This window comes from Loxodonta africana, chromosome 2 (assembly GCF_030014295.1).
Source record: "Loxodonta africana isolate mLoxAfr1 chromosome 2, mLoxAfr1.hap2, whole genome shotgun sequence".
Taxonomy (NCBI): Eukaryota; Metazoa; Chordata; class Mammalia; order Proboscidea; family Elephantidae; genus Loxodonta; species Loxodonta africana.
The window spans coordinates 214,171,147-214,193,864 of NC_087343.1; the positions used below are offsets into that span (position 1 = coordinate 214,171,147).

General features: G+C 44.9%; 1 protein-coding gene across 1 annotated transcript in view; it reads left to right on the forward strand.

Moving 5' to 3' along the window:
• Nucleotides 1-4,502: 4,502 nt before the first annotated feature.
• The window catches only part of LOC135230439 (zinc finger protein 420-like), a 40,658-nt gene continuing 22,442 nt past the window's right edge, over nucleotides 4,503-22,718 (forward strand). The window contains exons 1-2 of the mRNA XM_064279737.1: nucleotides 4,503-4,819; nucleotides 4,975-5,152. Of these exons, the coding sequence (XP_064135807.1) occupies nucleotides 4,503-4,819; nucleotides 4,975-5,152 (495 nt within the window). The remainder of the gene's footprint in view (nucleotides 4,820-4,974; nucleotides 5,153-22,718) is intronic.

Below are 22,718 nucleotides of genomic sequence, written 5' to 3' on the forward strand. Positions count from 1 at the left end.
GGACAGGAACCGTTCCCGAAGCCAACTCTTCAGACATGGATTGGACTGGACAATGGGTTGGAGAGGGATGCTGGTGAGGAGTGAGCTTCTTGGATCAGGTGGACACTTGAGACTATGTTGGTATCTCCTGCCTGGAGGGGAGATGAGAGGGTGGAGGGGGTTAGAAGCTGGCGAAATGGACTCGAAAAGAAAAAGAGAAAGTGGAGGGAGAGAGCGGGCTGTCTCATTGGGGGGAGAGTAACTGGGAGTGTGTAGCAAGGTATATATGGGTTTTTGTGTGAGAGACCGATTTGATTTGTTAACTTTCACTTAAGGCACAATAAAAATTATAAAAAAAAGAAAAGTCAGCGTGTTCCACACACAAAAACATCTGTATTTAAACAATGACAAAAGAAATAGACATGGTGTTTGGAAAACGTATGAAATAGTTTTCAGATGTGTAACAGTGAAGATTTGCTGCCTGCCCAAGGACCTTGTGGTAAACTGCTCTTAGCTTGGCCTTGCCTGACCAGATGTTTTATGTGCACTATGTATGCGCTTTGTACGTTTATATTGGTGTCATTTTCAACATTACCAACAGGGACCGAACACTGCTCCTGTGTAGCTGTGGCGACCGCTGTGGAGGGAGGGGCCCAGCTTCAAGCTGCAGTCATGGTGTGTCCTGGCGGCTCCTACAGGGGAAGGCGTGGGTGGGACTTGTTTCCTGGGCCAGACAGGTGTATGGTGTTCGTGAGGAACACCGTGACATGTGACGCATCCTCGCCTGGCTGGAGTCACTGGGCCCTGAGGCAGCTAGCAGAGTCAGGGTGGCCGGAGGCCCACTGTCTCTAGACAGGTGACTCCACCCTGAGCACGCACCTCTCCTGTAAAGAGGATGTTGAGGTGTGGATCTTTGTCCAGCGCAGCCCCCGCACTCCTCCTTAGCGCCTCCTGACCAGCACCTGTGCCTCCACAGAGGAAGTGACAGCGGCAATGTGAATGAATGCCTTCTCTGATGACCACAGAAGCTAGGGGGTCTGCAGGCGAACTAAGAAAAGTTACTGCCCTAATGTCACCTTTGAACCCAGAACTGTGCCGTCTTGGGGGAGTCGCCCCACAGTGCCTGGGCTTCAGGGGAGCTGTCAGGGACTTGGTCCTCATGGGAAGTGGACGTGTCCCTAGATTCCCTGTACCGTACATGAGGCGTTAAGCACTTGTTGGGGCTGTGCAGGGCGGTGTTATGGGGGTGAGGAGGTCTTTGGTGTGCTTTCCTTTGCTTTTTGAATAATGGTCACCTCCCATCTGCCTCAGGGAGACACGTGCCTCACCTGGACCCTAGGTCCTGAGTGGCCTCAGAGTTTGTCTGCAGCCACTCAACTACTCTCTCTGCCTATCCACTCCACACACACCTGCCTCAGGACATTTGCGCGTGCTACATCATACACCCAGAAAGTCCTTTTATTGTCCCAGGAGCCATCAGTCTTTGTTCAGTCATCATATTTACCCCTGGCTGCCTTGAATACCCAGGTGTGCTCCTGCCCCCCCAGCCAGCTTTGTTTTCTTCAGTGTGTTTCTTCTCCCCTGGAGGTAACCCGTGAGGGCAGGCTCTGTGTATCCCAGGCTGTGTAATGAGGTAGCATGCACAGACCAGGTGCATAAGCAGGCAGATGTCAGTCTTCCACCTGAACTGATAATTAACGCCCTCCCACAGGTGTTTGCTGCCCTCACACCCCCTTTGTAGACCTACTGGGGGGTACGTATTATCCACCCTGCGTGCCTGGGAGGAATGGGTCTCAGCCTCCCCTTTCTCCTTCAGGAAGCTATGCCTTGGACATTTGCCTTCCCCAGCGTACTCGCACTCTGATGTAGTGGACAGTGGCAGCCTGGCTTGGGGGAGTGGAGTGGCAGAGGCTTTCCCTCTCCTGCCCTCAAATGCCTGCGACAGACTGATCTTTTTATTGTCTCTAGTTTTATCTTTTGTATAGTGTCTTCATTCAATTAGCAATATACACTTAAGGTTCACTCATATAATTCTATGGCTTGATAACTCAGTTTTTAAAAATTCTTTAGTGGAATTCCATCATTTATATGTACCACAGGTTGTTAATTCATGCACCCACTGAAGGATATCTTGGTTGCTTCCAGTTTCTGGCAATTTTGAATAAAGCTGCTATAAACATTTGTGCAGCTTTTTTATGTAAGCATACATTTTCAACTTATTTGGATAAGTACTGAGAGGAAAGATTGCTGAGTCACATGGTGTAATGGTTAAAGTTCTGTGCCAACTTGGCTGGGTCATGATTCTGTGGTTTGTCAGTTATGTAATGATGTAGTTTGGTAGTTACGTAATGATGCTGTTTGGCAGTTATGTAATGATGTCATCATCCTCCATAATGTCATCTGATTTGATCTGCCAATCAGTTTCAGGGGAATTCCTTTGGGGGTGTGGCCTGCATGCAATATATATATGGACGTTCTGGCGAAGCTTGCTTGCTTGCTCTGGATACTATATCTGGCTTGTCATCATCTGACCCTCGTATTGCCGGCCATCTTGGGATTCATTGGCCTCCATGACCCGTGAGACAGCGGCCTGCCAGCTGACCTGGCAATCTTGGGTTCATCAGCTCTTGCAGCTGCGTGAATCAGGAGAAGCCCCCAGCCTGATGCCTGACCCACAGACTTGGGATTTGCCAGCCTCTTCAATTGCATGAGTCATTTTCTTGAGATTAAATGCTCTCTCTCTCTATATATGTGTACTTCACTGGTTTTGCTTTTCTAGAGAATCCAGCCTAAGACATATGGGTAGCCTACGTGTAGCTTTGAAGAACCTGCTGGACTGTCTTCCAAAGTAGCTGTATCATTTTGTGTACCCAGCAGCGATGAATGAGAGTTCCTGTTGCCCCACATCCTCACCAGCGCTTGGTGTTGTCAGTGTTTTAGATTTTAGCCATTCTAATGGACATGTAGTGGAAAATGTGATGGAAAACTCAATGGGATGTCCTCATCTAGATATTTATGAAGGACATATGGCCTTCCCAGATATTTGGGTTCAATCACGAAATCTCCACATGGTGTGCATTGTCATCTAAAAGAGGGTTGATTCCAATAGATCTCAGAAGGAAGTCTTCCAGATAAAACCACCTCAAAGACCAGCTTATCTACTTGGGGATGAGGAGCTTAAGAGGAATTTTAACAAAACTGAGGATAAGATTCGACTTATAAGTCAAGAATTCCTCAAGCAAAATAATGAGAGGGGCCAAGAGCCTGCTGTCCACAACTCATCACTGAAGAGTGCAGCCAGGAGTTTCCTCAGCTGTGCTGCTCTCCCGTGTGCCCATAAGCCACACATTCCAACATGGAGTGAGGGGGGTCAGTGTGCTTGAGGAGGACTTTTTGGGCCAAGACATCCACGAAGCTCTACATATCTGTTGGCAGCTCAGTATGAGATACTACATGGGACATCCACCTTTGCATTAGGCCTGTACACACATTAAAGAAACACTTGCAATATTGTTCAGTGACATCACTGTTCACTCTCTCTGAACTTAAGGCAGCCTCCTTGGCCCCATAAAGCATCCAAACATCTGAGAGCTGAAGGAACAGATGCCTTGAGGAGAAGATCCAGGTGATCCAAGCCACCAATCCATATGGCCTTTGTCAGGCTGGGTTGGGACCTGGTTAGGGAATGAACCACAGCTGGAAACCCCTCAGGGCACCCAGCACTCAGGAAGCCACCATATCTGTAAGAGTAAGGGAACTCTTGAGCGTAAAGAGTGAGGTGTGTGGGAAGACAGGGGTGACAGGGCCCAGTAGGGCCAGGATGATGAAGTCCTGTAAACCCAGGACCTAAAAGCAAGATAAACATTGTCCCCAACCTCCTGACTTAGTCAACGCAGGCTCAGCCTTGCAAAACTCCCTAGATTAGGATGCACCAAAACTGTGTTGGGGGATGAAGGGGTTGAAGAAAACCTCAGTTCCTTTCCAGAGTCAACCATGGTGGGTTCACAAGCCAAAGCAGCAAATAAGACCCAGCTCAACCCTGGTCCAGTCTCCTCTCTTTCCCTCACCATTATTCAAAGAGGACCCTGTTTTAGGATCTAGGAAAGGAAGACCCTTCTCATTCTGTCACCTGGGGACAAAGGTAAAGACCTGAAGGCAGTGAATCTAAAAGAAGCATCCCAATCCTCTTACTTTCACCAGTAATAGAAACCCACAGGACGCCACAGAAGAAACGCTGCCTCCTGAAGGGAGTTTCCTAAAACTCCAACATGCCTAACTGGAAGCTAGTTACAGATGCTAGCATAGATTTTTGCAGCTATCCTGGCCCAAATGACTACTGACCGTTGACACTGCCTACCTGTTGGAGTTTGTGAATAGTAATATGGCCTTGGGCTCTTCACATAAAGAATTAAAGCAGAACTAAAAGTGTGAAAATCAAAGTGAATTAACTAAACTTTCATCTAAACTGAAAATTTTGCCAGCTTAGAGCTGCAGCAGTGTTTCCAAACTTTAGCATATAAAACATGGATCCCGCGGAGGGCCTCTTAAAGGGATTGCTGTACCTGTGTTCTTGTGATCAGCCCCACTGTGCCCCTCGCCATCCCAGGCCCCACCCCCTGCACCGCCCCACTCCGCCCCTCTCCAAGCCTTTGCATTTCTCGTCCCCGCCCTTGCTCAGCTCCGCCTTGCCTCACCCCGCCCTTTGCTATGCCAGGCTGGCCCCCGGTACATTCCCGCTCCGCCCCTTCCCACTCCAGGCCCCGCCCCTGCGTAGCCCCGCCCCTGGGCGCCGTTTCCTGTCCAAACGGAAGAGGCTCTTTCGGAGCGACGATCACACGAGGTTAGTTGGGTGTGTTTTTTCTGATTCATATCCACGCTTCGCGACCATCCCAGCCCCATCCTTCCCGCTCGGAATCCGGGGGTTCCTGCGGACGTCGAAGTCCCCGACCCGCCCGGCTGCCGTCCCGGATCCGCGTCCGTTTCCTGTTAAAGCAGCTCAGAGTGGTCCGCCCGGCCTCCCCCTCTCCGGCCGGTGACCCACCTGCCCCCTTTCCTGGGGGAGCCCTTCCCCGACCCCTCCCCGGAGAGGCCCCGCGGGGTGGTCGCCTGCGCCCCCAGCCCGGTCCCCTGGGCTCTCAGAGCGGCGCCGGCCTTGCCCCATGCCGCGAATCAGGTAGTTTTGTTCATTTTGTCATTTTCAGTAAAATAACCTGTTTCTTCATTTTATTCCTAAAGTTTATCATTTCTTTAACGTTGTTTTGGTATTTACTTAATTTTTAATATGAAATTTGGGTTTTCTTTGTTTTTTGGTTTACAGATTTGAACAGTCTGTTTCGTTTCAAACCGCCCCCCCCCACACACATTTTCTTTTGTTTTTTGAAAGTCCCTGGGTGACCCAAAAGGTTTTTGCTGGTGTTTGTTGTTGTTAGGTGCCGTCGAGTTGGTTCCGACTCATAGCGAACCTGTGCACAACAGAATGAAACACTGCCCAGTCCTGTGCCATCCTTAAAATCCTTGTTATGCTTGAGCTCATTGTTGCAGCCACTGTCAGTCCACCTAGTTGAGGGTCTTCCTCTTTTCCGCTGACCCTGTACTCTGCCAAGCATGATGTCCTTCTCCAGGGACTGATCCCTCCTGACAACATGTCTAAAGTATGTAAGACGCAGTTTCCCCATCCTTGCCTCTAAGGAGGATTCTGGCCGCACTTCTTCTAAGACAGATTTGTTCGTTCTTTTGGCAGTCCATGGTGTACACAATATTCTTTATCAACACCACGATTCAAAGGCATCAATTATTCTTCAGTCTTCCTTATTCATTGTCCAGCTTTCACATGCATATGATGCGATTGAAAATACCATGGCTTGGGTGAGGTGCACCTTAGTCTTTGAGGTGACAGCTTTGCTCTTCAACACTTTGAGAAGTCCTTTGCAGCAGATTTACCCAAAGCAATGTGTCCTTTCATTTGTTGACTGCTGCTTCCATGGCTGTTGATCTTGGATCCAAGTAAAATGAAATCATCGACAACTTCAGTCTTTTCTCTTTTTATCATGATGCTGCTTATCGGTCCAGTTGCGAGGATTTTTGTTGTCTTTATGTTGAGGTGCAATGCATACTGAAGGTGTGGTCTTTGATCTTCATTAGTAAGCGCTTCAAGTCCTCTTCACTTTAAGCAAGCAAGGTTGTGTCATCTGCATAATGCAGGTTGTTAATGAGTCTTCCTCCAATCCCGATGCCCGGTTCTTCTTCATGTAGTCCAGCTTCTCGGAGTATTTGCTCAACATACAGATTGAATAGGTGTGGTGAAAGAATACATTCCTGATGCACACCTTTCCTGACTTTAAACCAATCAGTATCCCCTTGTTTTGCCTCTTGATCTATGTAAAGGTTCCTCGTGAGCACAATTAAGTGTTCTGGAATTCCCATTCTTAGCAGTGTTATCCATAGTTTGTTATGATCCACACAGTCGAATGCCTTTGCATAGTCAATAAAACACAGGTAAACATCCTTCTGGTATTGTCTGCTTTCAGCCAGGATCCATCTGACATCAGCTATGATATCCCTGGTTCCACGTCCTCTTCTGAAACCAGCCTGAATTTCTGGCAGTTCCCTGTCAATACACTGCTGCAGCCGTTTTTGAATGATCTTCAGCAAAATTTTGCTTGGGTGTAGTATTAATGATATTGTTCTATAATTTCCACATTTGGTTGGATCACCTTTCTTGGGAATAGGCATAAATGTGGATCTTTTCCAGTCAGTTGGCCAGGAAGCTGTCTTCATATTTCTTGGCATAGACTAGTGAGCACGTCCAGTGCTGTATCTGTTTGTTGAAACATCTGGTGTACTAACCTAAAAAGAAGGATGGAGGTTTGAATCCAGCAGGTGACACTGCGGGAGATGCCTGTGCTTTTGTAAAGAAGATTGCCGCCAGGAAATCCTGTGCTGCATTTCTGCCCTGTAACACGTGGTGTCACTCTGAGTGGGAATCCACTCCAGGGCAGTGGGGAGTTTTTTTTTTTCTTCCATTTTATAATGTAAATATTTTTCAAGATACATCTGTTTCAAGATAACTGAGCACATTCCCTGGTTGAATACTTTGATTCTTTCTGGCAACAACGACTTTAAGTTGGTCGTTTTCCAGTTTTCACATAGATTATAAAAAGCGTTTTTGTAATCGCATCATATGTATATAAACTGTCTTTTGGTTTTTGATTTCTTTAATTTTGCTTGCACTGTCTGAGTTATGTTTACTTTCATTTTGATTTCACTGCAAGAACTGTGGCCACCCGAATGTCTCCTCTTTTTTTTTTTTTTTAACAAGATTGTTTCAGAGCTTTATTTCTAATTGAAGACAACACAATATACAGTAGCAGAAGAAGTGAGGTATTGTCTTATTTGAAATTAGCTGACATTTTCTTTATGACTCATTACAGGCTCATATTTGATGAGTGTTCAGCCAGTGTATCCAAATGTCATTAATAAAAGTTCAGTTTGTATTCACTGATGTGTTCTTAGGTGATTTCAAGTTGATTCTGACTGATAATGACATCATGTGATAGAGTAGAACTGCCCCATAGAGATTTCTAAGGTGTAATCTTTCTGGACACATACTTCGGATATGTTATGAGGAGAGACCAGTCCCTGCAGAAGGCCATCATGCTTGGTATTACCATAGTTGGCCAAACTCAATGTTAAGGGTACTGTCCTCCAGACTGCCAAATCTGTGCAAGACATCTGACACCAGCTGCAAGTTAGGAGTTTACCAAAACCACCCTCAGGTTCTGTTTAGAAAGACTCTCAGAAATCACTGGAAGCGATTATACTCTTGATCACGTTTTTACAGGGAAAACATAGAATTGAGAACCAGCCAAAGAAAAGACACGTAGGGCAGAGTATAGAAGGCTCCCAAATACCAGGCTTCCACGTCCTTAGGATGTGATCAGTGGTATTGATGGTGACAATACCCATGGGTTATTGCCAACTCTAGCTGCTCGCATGAGCTTCAGTGTCCAGAAATTTTTTTTGAGTATTCGTCACATAGGCATGACTGATTGAATTATTACTTTTGGGGCTGAACTCCAGCCCTCCACTTGCCTCCCATCCCCTAAATCAGCCTGGTATCTTGGGGCCCAAAGCCCTGTCATAAGAAACCCAAACTCCATTTTGTAAATGCCTCGGCATCCCTTCCTTTCTAGCCTGTGCTTAAATATTACTGTGTCCAATCCCAGATAACTGTCTGGAGGAAGTTCCTCTCCTAACTGGCTCTCTGTCTTCCCGCCTATGTGTCACATCTGGGAACCCAGAAGAGGAACCCAGGCCCTCTGCCACATTTGCATCCCCAGACCCCCAAGTTTCCTGCCACATGTTTTAAATTAGCCAGTAGTCGCTAAACTCATAAAAGAAAGTGTACTTCACCCACTTGGACACTGTTAAAGGCAGAGCCCAGGTCTGTCTGCACTCTTTGATTCTCCACTCCTTTGGCTCTCATGTGAACTATGTGTGGCCCTCGAGTGTGTGCTTCTCCAGGCCCTGTGAGTAATAAACAATTGTTTCTTTGATTTGGTTGTTAAATGTTAAAGGGCAGCTTTGTAGTCAAAGAAACCCCCACCTAATTTCCACACAGCTGATCTCACCAGCTGACCCCCTCTGGGTGGCTGTGTGTTTCCTCCTGCAGTGGGCTCTCATTTGTCTGTACATATTTGTCTAGTATTAACACAAGCCCTAACTCTAATCACATGACCAGTTTCCACCTCTAACTATCAGGTGTGGGAAATCCCTGGTGGCATAGTGCTTAAGACCTACAGCTGCTAACTAAAAGGTCAACAGTTCAAATCCACCAGGCTCTCCTTGGACATCCTATGGGGTAAGTCTTCTTTGCCCTGTGGGGTCGCTATGAGTTGAAATCAACTCATGGCAATGGGTTTGATAAGGGTTTAATCATGTGTGGACCAAGGGGCCCACCAGTAAACACAAAGGCAGTCCTATCACTCTGGAAATACCAAGGGGTTAGGAGTTACCTCCCAGGAGCCAGGACAAAGGGCAGACCTCTCTTTGTTGTTATTAGTTGCTATTGAGTCCATTCTGACTCATGTTGACCCCATCCTGCAGAGTGGAGCTGCTCCATACGGTATTCAAGGCTGTGACTTCTTGAAATAATATGGCTAGGCATGTCTTCCGAGGAAGCTCTGGGTGGGTTCAAACCACCAATCTTTTTGCTAGTAGCCAGCACTTAACTGTGCCGTCTAGCCGCCAGAGCGCTCTCTTTAGGTGAGATCACATCTTCTACTAAAGAAAAAAAAAAAAAACTAAAGAAGCAGTACTTAAATGTGTCCATTGTACTAAAATACTGAAAAACATCAACAGAAAATGATAATGAAAATCCAGCCAGAAAATCCATCATTGAGAGACCACTGCTCTTAATTTTGGTTAATTATACCATTGGTTTGCATGCAGCATAGGTTTCTTTAAAAGACCTCATTTCATGAATAAGTTTTATGTATTTTCCCCATGGCATTAAATATTTTTACACTATCGTGTGAATGAAGAGCCCTGGTGGTGGAATGGTTAAACGCACAGCTGCTAACTGGTGGTTTAACCTGCCCAGCTGCCCTGTAGGAGAAGGACCTGGCAATCTACTTCTATAAAGATTACAGTTTAGAAAACCTTATGGGGCAGTTGTTCTCTGTCGTATGGGGTCACTAGGAGTCGGAATTGACTTAACCGCACCTAATAACAACAACATAACAACAACAGCAACTACATGTTAAAAATAAACCAAACTCGTTGCCGTGGAGTCAATTCTGACTCCTAGTGAACCTATAGTACAGAGTAGAACTGCCACATAGGATTTCCAGGGAGCAACTGGTAGATTCAAACTGAAGACCTTTGGGTTAGCAGGTGAGCTCTTAAATGCTGTGCCACCAGGGCTCCAAAATCATGTTAAAAGTAGTAAAAATGTTCTTCTTTTTATTGTTAGGTACTGTCAAGTTGGTTCAAACTCCTAGCCACCCTAAGCACAGGAGAACGAAAGACTACGTGATCTTGCGCCATCCTCCCAGTCATTGCTATATTTGAGCCCATTGTTGGAGCCATCGTGTCAATCCATCTCATTGAGGGTCTTCTTCTGTTTCGCTGACCCTGTACTTTACCAAGCATGACGTCCTTCTGCGGGGACTTGTCTCACCTGATAATGTGTCCAGAGTACACGAGACGAATTCTTAACCTTCCTCACTTCTAAGGAGCATTCTGATGGTACTTCTTTCAAGATAGATTTGTTCGTTTTTCTGGCAGTCCATGGCATATTCAGTATTCCTCACCAACAATGTAATTTAAATGCATCACTTCTTCAGTCTTCCTTATTCATTGTCCAGCTTTCACATGCATTTGAGGGAATTGAAAACACCATGGCTTGGGTCAGAAGCACTTTAGCCTGCACAGTGACATCTTTGCTTTTTAACACTTTAAAGAGGTCTTTTGTAGTAGATTTGCCCAATGCAATGAGTCTCTTGATTTCTTAACTGCTGCTTCCACAGGTGTTGATTGGGGATCCAAGTAAAATGAAATCCTTGACAACTTTAGTCTTTTCTGCATTTATCATGATGTTGCTTATCAGTCCACTTGTGAGGATTCTTTTTTTCTTTATGTTGAGTAATCTGTACTGAAGGCTGTGGTCTTCGATCTTCATCAGTAAGTGCTTCAAGTTCTTTTCACTTTCAGCAAGCAAGGTTTGTTATCTGCATACCGCAGGCTGTTAATGATTCTTCCTCCAATCCTCAGGCCTCATTCTTCTTCATATAATCCAGGCTCTCAGATTATTTGTTTAGCATACAGATTGAGTAAGTGTGGTGAAAGAATACAACTCTGATGCACACCTTTCCTGGTTTTAAACCATGCAGTATCCCCTTGTTGTGTTCGAACAACTGCCTCTTGGTCAGTGTACAGCTTCTGCATGAGAGCAGTTAAGTGTTTTGGAATTCCCGTTTTCTGCAGTGTTATCCAGAATTTGTTATGACCCATACAGTTGAATGCCTTTGCATAGTCAGTAGAACACAGGAAGCCATCTTTTTGGTGGTATCCTCTGCTCAGCCTATAGCCATCTGACATGAGCAATGATATCCCTCGCTCTACATCCTCTTCTGAATCCAGTTTGAATTTTCTGGCAGCTCCCTGTTAATGTATTGCTGCAACCATTTTTAAATTATCTTTGGCAGAATTTTACTTGTGTGTGATAGTATTAATATTGTTCAGAAATTTCCATATTCTGCTAGATTACATTTCCTTGGAACGGGCACAACTATATATGTCTTCCAGTCAGTTGGCCAGGTAGCTTTGTTCCACATTTTGTGGCATGTCCTGGTGAGCGTGTCTAGCACTGCATCCATTTGCTGAAACATCTGAATTGGTATTCCTATCAATTCCTGGACTCTTGTTTTAAAAAGCAGTAGTAAAAGTAGTAACTAATTCTGTATGTGCATATGTGTGTGCTCTAAATTCGTTGTTGTTGGTTCATAACTTGTTTCAAGTTGCCTCAGTTTGGAAACCCTCTGCCAATATCATTTCAATGGTGTATATTTTACTTGATGTTTTGATTCCTTGGGTTCAATTCTAGAACCCAACCCTCTGCATTCTGCGAGTTATTAAGATGTTTGACTCAAGGCAGGTTAGATTTTGTGAGACAGTTTTCTTCTCTGTCAAGTGAGAACAGATCATTTCTGTTATGGCCACAAGGTTAGATCCTGACCTTTATCTAAAGACTCTTATTGACACTTTGTCATCCATAATCAGATGACTTTTTGGTCTGGTTTATCTGAGAAATTATACGTCACTTGGTGGATACCAAAACCAAGAAGCCAAACCCATTGCCTTCAAGTCGATTCCGACTCATAGTGACCCAATCGGACGGAATAGAGCTGCCCCATGGGATTTCCAAGGAGTGGCTTTTGGATTTGCACTGTTGACCTTTTGGTTAGCAGCCTTGGTAAAGAAAACCACTTGTTGAATTGCGTTTTCATTTCTATTTTTATTTTATCCTCCACACAATTATAAAGTCCACAATGGCTCACATATCTTTAGTGTCCCTCAAGCAATAACTCTCTGTTCTTTCCTCTCTTGAGTCCCTGGTAGCAACTAATAAACTTTGGTCTCTGTGCTTTAATCATAGGTTAAAATTAGGGATATATAACTTGCTCAAAATTACCATCCTTACGGTTTCCTTAATCAAAAATGATTCATATACCTATTGCCTCCCCTCATATTATGTGCGAATAAGAACACCCCCCACTGCCAACATTGCTCCATGGACCATTGGAGAAATGTGTTTTTCATGTTAGCTACCACTGATATACAAGGATTTGTCCCTAGATTTCCCCCAGAAGGTGGGGTATGCTTGGATCCTGCTCGGCTGGCTTTGTAAAGGGGCATAATTTTGGAGAACTACAGGAACCTGGTTTATCTGGTGAGGTGGGAGAAGCTAGGATCTGCCCTTGGATGTCTTTGCATTTTCCATTTTGAGTCTCTTGAGAGCCCCTGGAAACCCTGGTGGCATAGTGGTTAAGTGCTACGGCTGCTAACCAAAGGGTTGGCAGTTCGAATCTACCAGGCGCTCCTTGGAAACTCTATGGGGCGGTTCTACTCTGTCTTATAGGGTCGCTATGAGTCAGAATCGACTCGATGGCACTGGGTTTTGAGAGCTCCTGCCTTTTTTGACCAAGTTTCCATTTCCTACTTCACGTGTATTATTGAGGCTTTGTTGGTTCAGATCTGAAGACCTTTAAAATACAGCATCTGGACTTCTACCTTCCCCTTTCTTCAAATGATCTGACCTGAATTGATGGTCATTCCAGAACTTGAGTGTGGATAAAATCTGTGGCCAGCATTTCAAACATCCATTGTCCTGGTTAATCCCCTGTGCTTTTGATTTAGTAGTTCACAGAAGAAGAGTGCTTAGAGGTCTACACCTTTAAAATGATCCCTAAGCATTTAGGTGGAAGAGTGCAGAGGCCCCTTTTTTTAAACAAAAATCTTGTACGATGTATATAACTAAAATTTTGCTGTTTTCACCATTTTTATGTGTACAATTTAGTGACATTAAATACATCAACAATGGTATGTGGCCAAGTCCACCATCTAATTCCAAAACTTCATCATTCCTCACAGAAACTCAGTACCCTTAAGTAGTAACTCCCCATTCCCTCCTCACTGAGTCCCTGCAGCCACTAATAAACTTTGGTCTTTATGCTTTTGCCTGTTCTGCTTGTATCACGTAGGTTATATTGTGGAATGTTTGGCCTGTTGTGTCACCCTGATTTCACTTAGCATCATGTTTTCAACGTTCATCCATGGTGAAGCATGAACAGAATTTCTTTTATGCCTTAGCAATATTTCATGGTATTTTTTTTTTTAATCCATTCATCTGTTGATGGGCACTTCAGTTGTTTCCACCTTTTGACTATTGTGAATAATTTCTCAGTGAGCATTGGTTTACAAGTATCTTTTAGAATCCTTGATTTCAAGTCTTTTGGTTGGGTTTAAACTGCCAGTCTAGGAGTGGAGTGTCTGGGTCATATGGTAATTTTAATGTTTACTTTTTGAGGAATTGCCAAACTGTTTTCAACAGTGTTCATGCTGTTTTACATTCTCACCCACAGTGTGTGAGGGTTCCAATTTCTCTACATCCTCACCAACCCTTCTTTTCCATTTTTTTCTGATAAGAGCCATCCAAGTGAGTGTGAAATGTTCTCTCATGTTGTTTGGATTTACATTTTCCCGTTTACATTTTGATTTACATTGTGACTAGTTGACAGGGAGCATTTTTGCATATGTTTATTGAGTATTTTGTTATCTTCTTTGGAGAAATGTCTAAGTCCCTTGACCATTTTTTAAGTTTAGATGTAGATTCACAGGCCGTTGTTCCTAGTTTTTCTTGGTCCAGATACTCCCTAGAAATCTGTTTAGCATCATAGCAATATGCAGGTCCCCACTGACCAAGGGATGGTGGCTCAGCATGAGGTATGCTGGCCTAGAATTGAAGCTGGGTCTTCCATGTCAGAGGGGAGAGTTTTACTTCTGAACTATCAACCTCCCCGTTTTCCATTATAATAAGGGTGGCTATTCCACACAGAACTTGCCAGTAAGGTAGACAAAGCTACTGGCTCTCATACTTTACCATGGAAAAAATGCAAAGCCTAAGAAGGAAAAAATCGGCTTTTTCCCCCCTCCTTCAGTCTTATTCTTTTTCATACAGCAGCCAGGTAGCTTACCACAGTGAGAATGCGGGTTGTGTGCTAACCTAGGCAGAGTAGGCAGAAGGAGGGAACCTGTGTCTCTGATTACTTCACAGAGCACCTGTCTCGTCCTGAGCTGTAATCTCTGGAACTTCGTGTTATAGGAGGAGATAAAATGATAAAGTTCTTAGGTGTTTCAGTTTTCCAGGTGTTTTGTCACTCACAAGGAAAAACATTCGCACCTGACCAGTGAGATTGTTATTTTGTGTTGAGAGATTGTGAATGGATTGTTAATTTTGCGCCTTAAAAAAATGTCACGAAAACCTTCCTTCCTTGCAGATGAGAGGGAGAGAGTACAGTTGATCTTCTATTTATAAGTAAACTTTGAATTGGGCTTCTACCTTTCTATTTCCTCAGCCCCTGTGGCGTTTACCTATAGCTCTTAGCCACCCACCCCAGTGCTGTCGAGTCGATTCCGACTCATAACCACCCAACCAACCCATAGCTCTTAGCAGATACAGTAAAATCCTGGTGTTAAGCTCAAGACGCACACCTAAGGTCTATATTACTATTATAAGAATTTGTGATAGACCACTCTTCACTGTGTTTATGTAAGAATATATCATATTGTTGTTGTCAGGTACTGTGGAGTCGGTTCAGACTCATAGCGACCCCATGCACAACAGACCGAAACACTGCTGATCCTGCTCTATCCTCACTAAGATTGCTATGGTTGAGCCCATCGTTGCAGCCCCTGTGTCAGTCCATGTCGTTGAGGGTCTGTCTCTCTTTCACTGACTCTCTACTTTGCCAAGCGTGATGTCCTTCTCCACGAATTGATCCCTCCCCAAAGTATGTCTAAAGTATGTGAGACAAAGCCTCAGCACACTCGCTTCTAAGGAGCATTCTGGCTATGCTTCTTCCAAGACATACGAATACGTGTAATTATCACTCTTAACATAATTAAGAGTAGTTCTTTCATGTAACCTAATTCCCAAATAGACGTAATGTGTTTCCCTGTGTGTGTTCTGCTGCTGCTGTTAGCGTGTGAGTTGGCCCTGACTTAGATACCCCATGGGCTACGGAATTAAATGGACCCTTGCGATTCACAGGATGTTCAGTTGGCTGGTTTTCAGAAGTAGGTCACCAGGGCTTTCTTCCCAGCCCATCATACTCTGAAAGCTCCCCTGAAACCTGTTGAGTATCACAGGATCCCCCAAGCCTCCACTGACAGGTACGTGGTGGCTCCATGTGAGGTGCATTGTCTGGGAATCAAAGCCGGGTCTCCCACGTGGAAAGTGAGAATTCTACCACTGAACCACCAACGCCTCCTAAGTTCTTGAGAAATCTCCAAAATGATTTCCGTAGAGGCAGTACCATTTTAAAATGCTACCATTAATAATAGCCATCCTAGTAGGTGTGAAGTGGCATCTCAGTTCTGTTTTGATTTGCATTTCCCTAAGCACTAATGATTTTGAACACCTTCTCATGTGCTTATTGGCCGTTTGTGTGTCTTCTTTGGAGAAATACCTGTTCAGATCCTTTGACCATTTTTTATTGTGTTGTTTATCTTTTTATTGTTGAATGTAGGAATTATGTATATATTTGGATATTAAACTGTTATCTGATACATAATTCCTAAATATTTTCTTCAATCTGTAGGTTGTATCTTCCCTTTCTTGATGAAGTTCAGTGCACAAAAGTTTTAATTTTGTTAAAGTCCAATTGATTATTTTATTTCTTTGCTCATGATTTTGATGTCATGGCTAAGAATCTATTCTCAAAAACTATTTCCTGAAGCACTACCCATATGTTTTTACCCTAAAAGTTTTAAAGTTCTAGTTTATATACAGTAATTATTCTAAGTTAATTTTCATATATGGTGTGATGTCTGGGTCCAGCTTCATTCTTTTGCATGTGGAGACCCAGTATTCTCAGCCCCATTTGTTCAAGAGACTGTTTTTTTCACAGAATAGATTTTTCACCTTTGTGATAAATAGTTGACCGTAAATGTATAGGTTTATTCTGGACTCTCAGTCCTATTCCATTGGTATTTATGTCTATCCTTGTACCAGAACTGTTTGGATCATTGTAGTTTACAGTACATTTTTTGATACAGATGTGTGTGTTGTCCTACCTTGTTCCTCTTTTTAAGAATGCTTTGGGTTGATTCATCTCGTCTAGCAACTCCATATGAATTTCAGGATTTACTTTTGGCTGTTAGAATTTCGATAGGGATTGCAGTGAATCACTAGGTCACTTTGGGTACTATTGACATCTTAACAATAGTAAGTCTTCCAACCCATGAACACAGTATGTCTTCCAATTTCCTTCAGTAAAAAAGGTGAAAGAAAAACAAAAGCCTTTGAGTAGATTATGACTCATGACCACCTGGTATGTTACAGAGTAGAACTCCACTTTGCAGGGCTTTCAATAGGTGGGACTTTTGAAAGTAGATCTCCAGGCCTTTGTTCTGAAGTGACTTCCGTTTCTTTAGAGCTTTTGAATTTCTTTCTGTCATGTTTTATAGTTTTCCATGTACAAGTCTTTCACCTCCCTTGTTTAATTTATTCCTAGGTGTTTCTTTTAGATAACAGTTTTCTGGAAGGGTTTAAAAATGAATCAAGCCTCAGAGAAAGAGGGCTGGCCAAGATAGGGCCTGGAGGTCGAGCTCCCTCTGCACCCTGCCTGCCTCAGAGCTCTGAGACTGAAGCCTGGCCTTGGGGGCTGGGAGAGCAGTGAGCTTCACGAGGCAAACGTGTGATGGCAATGCGAGGGAAGGAAGGGGTCTAAAACAAGTTGTGCACCTCTCTAGTAGCCTGGCCTTTGCAGATCAGTTTGTGTTGGGCCCTCACCCACACCCCCATTCCGTCACGGCCTCCTCAGGCCTCTCAGCCTTCCACAGCTCCCTGAGGGTGGGGAAAGGGCAGTGCTGAGGGTCCCCAACCAGCCCTCACTGCCTGATCACCCCCTCTTGTCCTCTGGCACAGCCTTTCCCCGTGGTACTTCTTTTGTCTGCCCCTCTCTCTCCAGGCGTCTGGTGGGGCATGGTCCACAGTCTGAACCTTGGGAATGAGAGCTAGGCGCTATTCTCTTCCCCTCCCCCAGGAGAAGGAAACTATCACAGAGGCACCCCGGAACTTGGTCAGCCACACTTGCCTCACCACCTCAGTTGCCACCTGTCAGCCTCTCTTCACAGGTTTGGCTAAGGTAGGGGAGCGGCTGATTTAGCCCCTCTTTCCTGTATCCTTTCCAGGTACCTCATGGCCTCTGTCCTCACTTTGGCCTTTGGTACCCCCTCTTCGCCACGCCCTGTCCATCGTGGGCTGCGAGGAGCAGCTCCCAGTTTTTCCAGGAAGGCTGAGATTCTGAACACTCTCAGACTCATGAGCTGGGATGGTGGGAAGGAGGCAGCCGTCAGGGCCTGTGTTCTAGTTGTGTGATGGCTCTGTCCTGGCCCAGGCTCCTCCATGGATTCTTGCTCTCTTGTGGTGTTTGAGTATCTACCTTTGGGACAAGTTTCACTGGTAACTTGCACTCTACTTTGGAGACAGCCGTGGGTGCGTGCATGGGCTCCCACCGCCCCTCAGGCCTTTCTCCACGTGCAGTGCATTCTGGCTGTAGGGGTGCAGGGTCACTGGGGTGGCATCTCCCTTTGGTGATAAGGCCAGCATGGGCTGGAGGCTGGGACAGGCCAGCAGGAGTCAGCTGGACCACGAGAGGCAGCTGAGGAGTGGTGGGCTTGGACCTGGTTAGTAGGCGGGCTGAGACAGGGCATCTATGATAGAATGTTCCTTCCTTCAGTTACAGGCTCTGGAGCAGGGAGCAGTTGGATGTGGATACCCCAGGGATCTTGTGCAAATGCAGAGCTTTATCTTGGGTGGAGCTTGAGGTTCTGCGTGTGACACAATTTCCTAGTTTAAGCTGAAAATAACTATTACAGATGTAGGGTGTAGGCACTGGTACACAGATCATGCGAGGGAGAGAGAGAAAACATTTACACTGCGACCAAAATAAAAGAGTACGAGACAGCTGCATGGGGTGGTGGGGAGAAAAGAAGTGGGAGCAGACTACTCCTTAGAGAAAATGTAATGATTTTCTGATTTACTGGTTTAAAGAGAATGTGTTCAGAAATTCTTCCTGGTTTCTGGAAAGCTGGTGGTGACATGGCCAAAGGGTGAAGAAAAACAAACTAAAAACTTCAAGGGGAAGAAAGAAATGTTAGTTGCAAAATCAACAGGAAAAATACTGATCACATATTACCGTGCTATAGATGAAAGTTTAAAAAAACAAAGCAAAACAGAAGAGTTTTAACTGTACATAATTAGAAATCATTGACATATGATGAGTTCATTGACTTGAACTTGAAAAATATATTCTCCCTGAAAATTCACCTATGTTGATAATCAAATAAAATGTGTGTGTTAATCTCATAGGCGAACCCTCAACCTAAGCCACAGGCCCTGATGCCCTGGGGGAAGCGGGGCTCATGTTCCCCAGCCTGGGCAGGCCTGGATGCCTTTCCTGCTCTGGGATGAGGAGGCCCCTCCGTCTGTGACTTTGTTCCCAGAGGAAGAGGCCTGTGGAGCTGCATGAAGAATTCAAGTGTGTGCTCTGGAAGGCTGGAGCAGGATCTGCCTTAAATGCATACATCCTCAGAGTGGAGCATGGCCCTGAGCCTGGGGGAAAGCCCTACACAGGGAAAGGGCTGAAGGCCAGGAAGCTGTCTCTTCCTCCTTACCCAGCACTGTCTCCTTCTTCCATTTCAGGTCCCAGGAGTGGCACAGGGAGAGCTAGTCCAGTCTAGGCAGCGGGGGACTGAGGGTGACCGTCCTGCCCATCCGTGCAATCACAAGTAAGGATTTTCACTGCTCTGACTGGCTGTGTGGACTGAACATCATTCATCTGCCTCCGGACTGCCTAGTAGCCCCGCTTCCACTGCCATCCCTCTTCCTGAAGTGGCTTCTTGGGCTTAGAGAGCGCATTCACATTGACTTCCAGAAGCGGGAGCCAGGAAATGGTGAGTCCTACAGAGAGCTGGGGTAATGTTACTGCAAGGGGAGAGGCTAGATATGAATTGTTGGGGGACCATGTGCTCCTGGCCCTGTGCTTCTCAGTGAGGTAAAAAGATGGCAGAGGAGGCCAAGGGACTGAGCCCTAAGAGGCCTCCTGCGGCCCTTTTGCACTGTCACTGGGCGCTTTCTCTACACACACGAGGATTTTCAAGCCTTGGAAACCTGGGGCCGCCTTCTTTCTATGGCTGTCAGGGCTGGCATCATGGAGCGTTAACATCCCTGTGCTGGGCCTTGGTTCTCTATGTTGAATGACAGATCCTCCTGACTAGAGTCTGAAGCAGAGCAGCTCTGACTGAGGAGCCCACGGCCCAGGTCCTGCAGAGCTATCCTTGTCCCATCTGTGCAGTTTTCTTGGCTTCCCCCAGGCACTGGAGCCTTTTTTTTTTTGCAGTTGTAAAGCTACAGCTCCCCTCTCAGACCATGTGGTGTGGTAGAAAAGGGAGAGAACCTGGTGGCAGAAGGCCCTGTTAATGGGGTCCCGGGTAGGGCTGGGTCTGATCATAAATTCAGCACTGAAATGAGACAGAGGACAGTGAGTGCAGCGGGATTGTGTATGGGGCCTCTAGCTCCATCCTTTTTGGAGGGATGCTTCTTCCTTGAGGCTTTCAGGTGTGTCAGCAGCATGTGTCCCCAGTCTGAGTCTTTGTCCTCCCACCCGTCTCTGCTAGAGCTGATATTAGGTCTGTATAATTTTCACCTGCTCTCCACAGTCTTGATTTGGAATCTAAAATAAAAGTGTTCTTTTTGGCTAGACAAGCTCACCTTATGAGGTGGAGTTTTTAAGTTCTTGGGTTTAGTTTCCAGTTGGAGAAGATTTGTAGATCACTTTCTGGTTGTACTGAGAATGTTTTAGTTTTTTTTTCTTATATGATTTATTTCATTTTTATTATTGTTGAGAATATGTAGAGCAGAACCTACACCAATTGAACAATTTCTACATGTACAATTCAGTGTCATTGGTTAGATATTTTTGAGTTTTTCAACAGTTCTCACCCTCCTTTTCCCACCTGTTCCTTCTCCATTAGCATAAGTTCACTCCTGCCTAAGTTTCCTATCTTGCCACATTCTAATCACAGATATATCTAATAAAAATTCTTTTTTTTCTCAAAAATAGCAGCTCTTTTATTCTTTTTAATGTTTTACGTAATGTGTAGAAATTTTATAATCCACAAAACGCCTTTTTGGAATTGCTAATATGAGTTGAATAGAGGTCATTATATAGTTTTAAATTGCTTTTCAATTTTTTTAAAAAAACTTTATTGTATTTTAAGTGAAAGTTTACAAGCCAGGGCTGTTTCTCCTACAAAAACCTGTACGTACCTTGCTATATACTCCTAGGTGCTCTCGCCCTAATGAGAGAGCATACTCCGTCCCTCCACTCTCTATTTTCATGTCCATTTGTCCAGCTTCTGACCCCCTCTGCCTTCTCATCTCTTCTCCAGACAGGAGCTGCCCACATAGTCTCGTGTGTCTACTTGATTCAAGAAGCTCATTCTTCACCAGTATCGTTTTCTATCCCATAGTCCAGTCCAATCCCTGCCTGAAGAGTTCACTCTGAGAATGGTTCCTGTTGGACTAACAGAAGGTCTGGGGACTGTTACCACTGGGGTCCGTCTAGTCTCAGTCAAACCATTAAGTCTGGTCTTTTTACAAGAATTTGGGGTCTGTATCCTATTGTCCTCCTGCTCCCTCTAGGGTTCTCTGTTGTGTGCCCTGTCAGAGCGGTCTTCAGTTGTGGCTGGGTACCACCTAGTTGTTCTGGTCTCAGGCTGATGTAGACTCGGGTTTATGTGGCCGTTTCTGTCTCTTGGACTCATAATTACCTTGTGTCATTGGTGTTCTTAATTCTTCTTTCCGCCAGATGGGTCGAGACCTGTTCATGCACCTTAGATGCCCACTTGCTAGCATTTAAGACCCCAGACACCGCTTTCCAAGGTGGGATGCAGAATGTTTTCTTAATACATTTTATTATACCCATTGACTTAGATGTCCCCTGAAACCATGGTCCCCAAACCCCCACCTCTGCCAAGCTGGTTTTCGAAGCATTCAGTTTATTCAGGAAACTTCTTTGCTTTTGGTTTAGTCCAGTTGTGCTGACCTCTCATGTATTGTGTGCTTTCTTTCCTTTCACCTAAGATAGTTCTTATCTACTATCTAATTAGTGAAAACCCTTCCCCCTCCCTCCCTTCCGACTCTCGTAACCATCAAAGAGTATTTTCTTCTCTGTTTAAACTGTTTCTTGAGTTCTTATAATAGTGGTCTCGTACAATATTTGTCCTTTTTTTTTCTTTAAATAATTTTTATTCTGCTTTAAGTGAAAGTTTACAAATCAAGTCAGTCTCTCACACAAAAACCCACATATACCATGGTATACACTCCCAATTACTCTCCCTCTAATGAGACAGCCTGCTTTCTCCCTCCACCCTCTCTTTTCGTGTCCTTTTCGGCAGCTTCTATCCCCCTCCACCCTCTCATCTCCCCTCCGCAGGAGATGCCAACATAGTCTCAAGTGTCCATCTGATCCAAGAAGCTCACTCCTCACCAGCATTCCTCTCCAACCCATTGTCCAGTCCAATCCATGTCTGAAGAGTTGGCTTCGGGAATGGTTCCTGTCCTGGGCCAGCAGAAGGTCTGGGGGCCATGACCACTGGGGTCCTTCCAGTCTCAGTCAGACCATTAAGTCTGTTCTTAGGAGAATTTGGGGTCTGAATCCCACTGCTCTCCTGCTCCCTCAGGGATTCTCTGTTGTGTTCCCTGTCAGGGCAGTCATCAGTTGTAGCCGGGCGCCATCTAGTTCTTCTGGTCTCAGGATGATGTAGTCCCTGGTTCATGTGGCCCTTTCTGTCTCTTGGGCTCGTAATCATCTTGTGTCCTTGGTGTTCTTCATTCTCCTTTGATCCACGTGGGTTGAGACCAACTGATGCATCTTAGATGGCTGCTTGCTAGCGTTTATGACCCCAGACGCCACTCTTTAAAGTGGGATGCAGAATGTTTTGTTAATAGATTTTATTATGCCAATTGAGTTAGATGGCCCCTGAAACCATGGTCCCCAGACCCACCCCTGCTACACTGGCCTTTGAAGCATTCATTTTATTCAGGAAACTTCTTTGCTTTTGGTTTAGTCCAATTGTGCTGACCTCCCCTGTATTGTGTGCTGTCTTTCCCTTCACCTAAAGTAGTTCCTATCTACTGTCTAATTAGTGAATACCTCTCCCCCACCCTCCCTCCCTCCCCCGTCTTGTACTACAAAAGAATGTTTCTTCTCAGTTTAAACTATTTCTCAAATTGTTATAATAGTGGTCTTATACAATATTTGTCCTTTTGCAAGTGACTAATTTCACTCAGCATAATGTCTTCCAGATTCCCCTATGTTGTGATATGTTTCACGGATTCATCATTGTTTTTTATTGATGCGTAGTATTCCAGTGTGTGAATATACCATAAT